This window comes from Thecamonas trahens (genome assembly GCF_000142905.1).
Source record: "Thecamonas trahens ATCC 50062 unplaced genomic scaffold supercont1.39, whole genome shotgun sequence".
Lineage (NCBI taxonomy): Eukaryota > Apusomonadida > Apusomonadidae > Thecamonas > Thecamonas trahens.
The window spans coordinates 546-5,279 of NW_013657641.1; the positions used below are offsets into that span (position 1 = coordinate 546).

General features: G+C 65.2%; 1 protein-coding gene across 1 annotated transcript; it reads left to right on the forward strand.

The window, feature by feature from the left end:
• Positions 1 to 345: 345 nt before the first annotated feature.
• AMSG_12137 (uncharacterized protein) lies at positions 346 to 1,134 on the forward strand (the record flags this gene model as incomplete). The annotated part of the gene is made up of 1 exon (XM_013900168.1): positions 346 to 1,134. A coding segment is annotated over one exon (744 nt), but the record flags the coding sequence as incomplete, so codon positions are not given.
• Positions 1,135 to 4,734: the final 3,600 nt, after the last annotated feature.

The window sequence follows — 4,734 nt, forward strand, 5'->3', positions numbered from 1 at the left end:
CGGCACCACCGAGAGCAAGCTAGCCATCGACAGGGCATTGGAGGCAATGCATATAGATAGCCACATCAATGGCAATGACTACCAGTCTGCTCTCCAACCCAATCCTACCCTCCCTCCTCCGGCCTTGCCCATCACAGCCCCCGACCGCCTGCTCATCGCCCGCCGCCCCTGCTGCCGACCACCGAACCAGACGACGAGGCCTGTGGGCTGGCCAAGACAAGGAAGAACAAGAGAGGGCTAGGGCAAGCGATAGGCAATGCAGTGGTGGGCTAGAGTGCAGTGGTCTGCCTCCTCTTCCAATCCCAATCTCTCGTCTCCATCGACGTCCATCTCAATCCAATCCATCCCGCCCTCCTCCCCCTCGCCGCCCAAGCCCCTCCACCCTCATCAACCACACCCCACACACACCCATCATCCTCATCATACCCACCTTCATCATTGCTCAAGCCCAATCGCCATACCTACTACCATTTCGCCCGTCACGACCCCACGTCACGACCCCCCTCATCCCCCCCTACCATACTCATTACCACCCATCACCACAAACCACCACTCCCACCGCGTACTCCACCGCCATCACTATCATTCCAGTCACAAGCCTCACCCACAGGTCGTGCCCATACCCACCACCATCCCATCGCGCCCGCGGCTTCCTCTTCCTCCTCATCCTCCTCCTCTTCCCACTCTATCTCACCCCCATCCCCATCCCCGACCCTGACACCCATACCCCTCAACCATCACATGCCAGACTGCGCATCTGCCGACCAACAGCAATGTCAAGCCACCCAGCTCCGACCCAGCCCCTCAGCTGTGCCCTCTTGCCGACCACCAGCCACCAGCCGTCGCCCGCTCGCCCGGTCAGCCCCACCTTCATCACCACCTAGCTTCCACCCACTACCAGGTACGCAACCCGCGACCACACTACTGGTCATCACTCACCACAGACTATCACCAGTACCAATATCGCTGTCATCGATTCCCATCGACCCCGGCTCATTTCCGCGTCGGCTTGTTTTGCCTAGGTGGTTGAGCACGTCCTCGACCGCCCGACCCCGCACACGCCCCCACCAACCTCATTGCAAGATATGACCAATCTGATTTCACTACTACCCTACTACATACACACACTACCCCTTGCACAGTTTCCAATCCATAGCTGCAGTATTCCGGAATCCGAGTTCTGCCTGCTCGGGCCCAACTTGTTGGCCCTGTGTCCCTTCGAAGGTGCTGACCCCCCTCCCCGGGCCCATCTCCGACCCCCACTCCCGACCATGTCCACCCACAACCACCACACCCACACCACGCATACTCACCACCCCTGCAAACATAGCCACTCACTTCCTGCCCGCCGATATTGACATCAGCCGACGCCATCCCGTCAACAGCATCGCTGCCGACCGCCTGCTGCTCGCCGCCGACCGCCGCCCGCCGCCGACCGACCACCTCCGGCACCACCGAGAGCAGGCTAGCCATCGACGGAGCATTGGAGACGATGCGTGGAGATAGCCACAGCAATGGTTCTGGCTACCAGTGCGCCCTCCAACCCAATCCTCCTCTCCCTCCTCCGGCCTTGCCCATCACAGCCCCCGCCGGCCTGCTCATCACCAGCCGCCCGTGCCGCCGACCACCGAGCCAGACGACGAGACCTCCGGTCTGGCCAAGACAAGGAAGAACAAGAGAGGGGAAGAGTGAGCGATAGGCAATGCGGTTGTAGGCTAGAGTGCAGTGGTCCGCCTTGTCTTTCAATCCCAAGCCCTCGTCTCCATCGGCGTCCATCTCAATCCAATCCCGTCCGCCCTCCTCGCCCTTGCCGCCCAAGCCCCTCCACCCTCATCAACTACACCCCACACCCACCCATCATCCTCATCTTACCCATCCACATCAATGCTCAAGCCCAATCGCCATACCCACCACCTCTTCGCCAGTCCCGCCACCCACGTCACGACCCCCCTCATCCCCCCCTACCATACTCATTACGCCCCATCATCACCAACTACCACTCTCACCCCCTACCCCACCACCATCACTATCATCCTAGCCACAACCACCACCACCTTGTCTTGGCCATCGCCACCACCATCCCATCGCGCACTCCGCTTCCTCTTCCTCCTCATCCTCCTCGTCTTCCCGCTCTACGTCACCTCCATCCTCATCCCCGACCCCGACACCCACAACCCTCAACCATCACATGCCATACTGCCCATCCTCCAACCAGCAGCAATCTCAAGCCACCCAGCCACGACCCAGCCCCCTGTGCCGCCCCCGCCTCGCCGACCACCAGCCGCCAGCCGCCGCCCGCTCGCCCGATCAGGCCCACCTTCATCACCACCTAGCTCCTTCCCACTACCAGCCACGCTACCCACGACCACACCCAAGGTCATCACACATCCCACACTATCTCCAGTATCATTATCGCCGTCATCGATACCCATCTTCCTCGGCTCACTTTCGCCCGTCCCGTTGTGCTACTCGCGTACTACGCGAGGACTCGAGCGCCGGGCTATGCCCGCAAGCGGGGAATCAGTCAGGAAGAATGATGATTCATTGAAGCGGCTGGCGTGTAGTCGAGTGCCGCACCGCCGCGGCGTTGACACGCTGAGAGACGCGCCGAGCGGCGAGCACACCGTCACCCACAGCACGACCCCCTCATCCCCCCCTACCATACTCATTACTGTCGGGTGGCGGGAGTCGTAGATCGCGGCGAGGTCGGCGCTTGTCAGTGGCTCGTGCGTGATGTGTCGTTCAGACGGGATGCCGGGATTGCGCCGTCGGCCGTGTGATGCCATGTCACGACGAATGCGGACCCGTCCGACGAAAGGGCAATGTCGTCAACGGGCCATTCCGTGACGCCCGAGGTGTCGTCTTCGTGGGGGTCGGGAGCTGGGCCACCGGGAGCCGAGCGCCGCAGGGACTGCAGCGGGGGCAGACCCATGGCGCGCCATGTGCGCCGCCTGTCGCGCCGCGCTCGGACCCGTGCAGCCGGGCCAGAAGCCATCGTGGGCGGTAAGGCCGTGGGTGCGGTCGAGGCTGGAGAGGCGCCGGGTGGGGAGGGCAGCGGAGAGGGCGGTGCCGCCCTCGACGAAGGTGCGGCTGGGGAGGGCGGTGTCGCTGGAGAGACTCGAGGTGGACTGGCCGTCGGGGGCGGTGTCGTGGGTGGATGCGGCGCGAGGGGGCGTGGCGGCGGGCAGGGGTGCCGCGCTGAGGGCGGCGTTGAGTGTGCGCCTGCTCGCCCTTCGCGCTTCGCCCAGCTCGGCGCGGCAAGGTGGGCGTCGAGCAGCTTGTCCGCAGGCGGACATGGTGCTGTCCACACCTTGAGTAGCTCGAACGGTACGGTGTGGGACGCGCCGAAACGGTCGGCCAACGTGGCGCGGTTTGCAAGGGTGTCGACGTGGTCGACGCGGAACGGGCCGGCGAAGGGCGCCTCGGCCTTGCTGGATCGTGTACGCTGGACGTAAACGAAATCGCCGGCGGAGAGTGCGGGTGGTGCCATGGGCTGTGGCGTCTCGGAGGGGTCGAGAAGGCCCGCCGCTTTGCGGCGGGCCGCTGCGCTGCGCCGGTCGGCCGCGCGCGCTCGCTTGGCCCGGTCGTCGTTACTGGTGTGGGCGCCGAGTTCCCCCGGGGGGTCGCGACCCAGCATGATGAAATGCGGCGTCTCGCCGAGTGTGGAATGGGCGGACGTGTTGTAGGCGCGAATGGCGGAACCCCACGCGGTCGTGAGGGCGCGCAGGGAGGGTGGCGAGGGGATGCCGGCAGCGTCGAGGTGCGTGCGAACGGAGGCTTTGAGCGTGGATATGAGCCGTTCGATCCGCCCGTTGGAGGCTGGGTGCCTGGGGGTGGTGAAGTGGTGGTGGATGCCGAGTTTGGACATCGCTGTGGCGACGTCGCCCCCTCGTAGCGCACCGGCGTTGTCGGAGATGAGACGTGCTGGCACGCCGTAGTGGTCGCACCAGGCCGTGATTGCGTCCGCGTAGTCGCGGCCTTTGATCCCGGCGGCGCGGACGACGTGGATCTGCGCGAGGCGCGAGAGCATGTCCATGATGACGATGATTGAGGCGCGGATGCCATCAGCCGTGGGGAAGGGGCCAGCGCCGTCGGTGGCGATGGTATGGTTGGGCGCGGGTGGGGCGAGGTGGGCGCGGTAGGCGAGCTGCGGTCGAGTACCAGTGTGTTTGGCGCGGCCGCACGGGCCGCAAGCAGCGGTCGCGGCGCGGACGCTGGTTTCAAGCTTATCGGTGGCAAACCCGGCGGCGCGAAGCCGGGCTGTGGTCGTGCGAGGGCCGCGGTGGCCGGCCGCCGCGTGGGCTTCCGTGATGGCCGCGGTGCTGGGCACCATGGCCGCGATGTGGGCCGCGGATGCCGCTGGTGGGGCGGACGGCGCCGGGTGTCGGGTGGGGCGAGAGAGTAGGTCAGCCACGGGGTTGTCGTCTCCGGGAATGTAGCTGACCACGATGTCGCGTGTGGACAGCATAAGAGCCCACGACGCCAAGCGAGGCGAGGCGGAGCGGGATGCCGCCGGTCCGAACGTGGTCGTCAGCGCCTTGTGGTCGGTGTACACCCTGAGCGGGCGGCCACGCAGGATCTTGTCGTGGGCCCGGATGATGGACACGATGGCGAGAGCCTCGCGCTCACTTATGCCGTAATTTCGTTGCGCCGCCGAGAGCGAGCGCGACCAGAAGGAAAACGGCCGCATGCCCCGCGTTGTGGGCACGCAGATAGCGCCGCCCATGTGCGTGG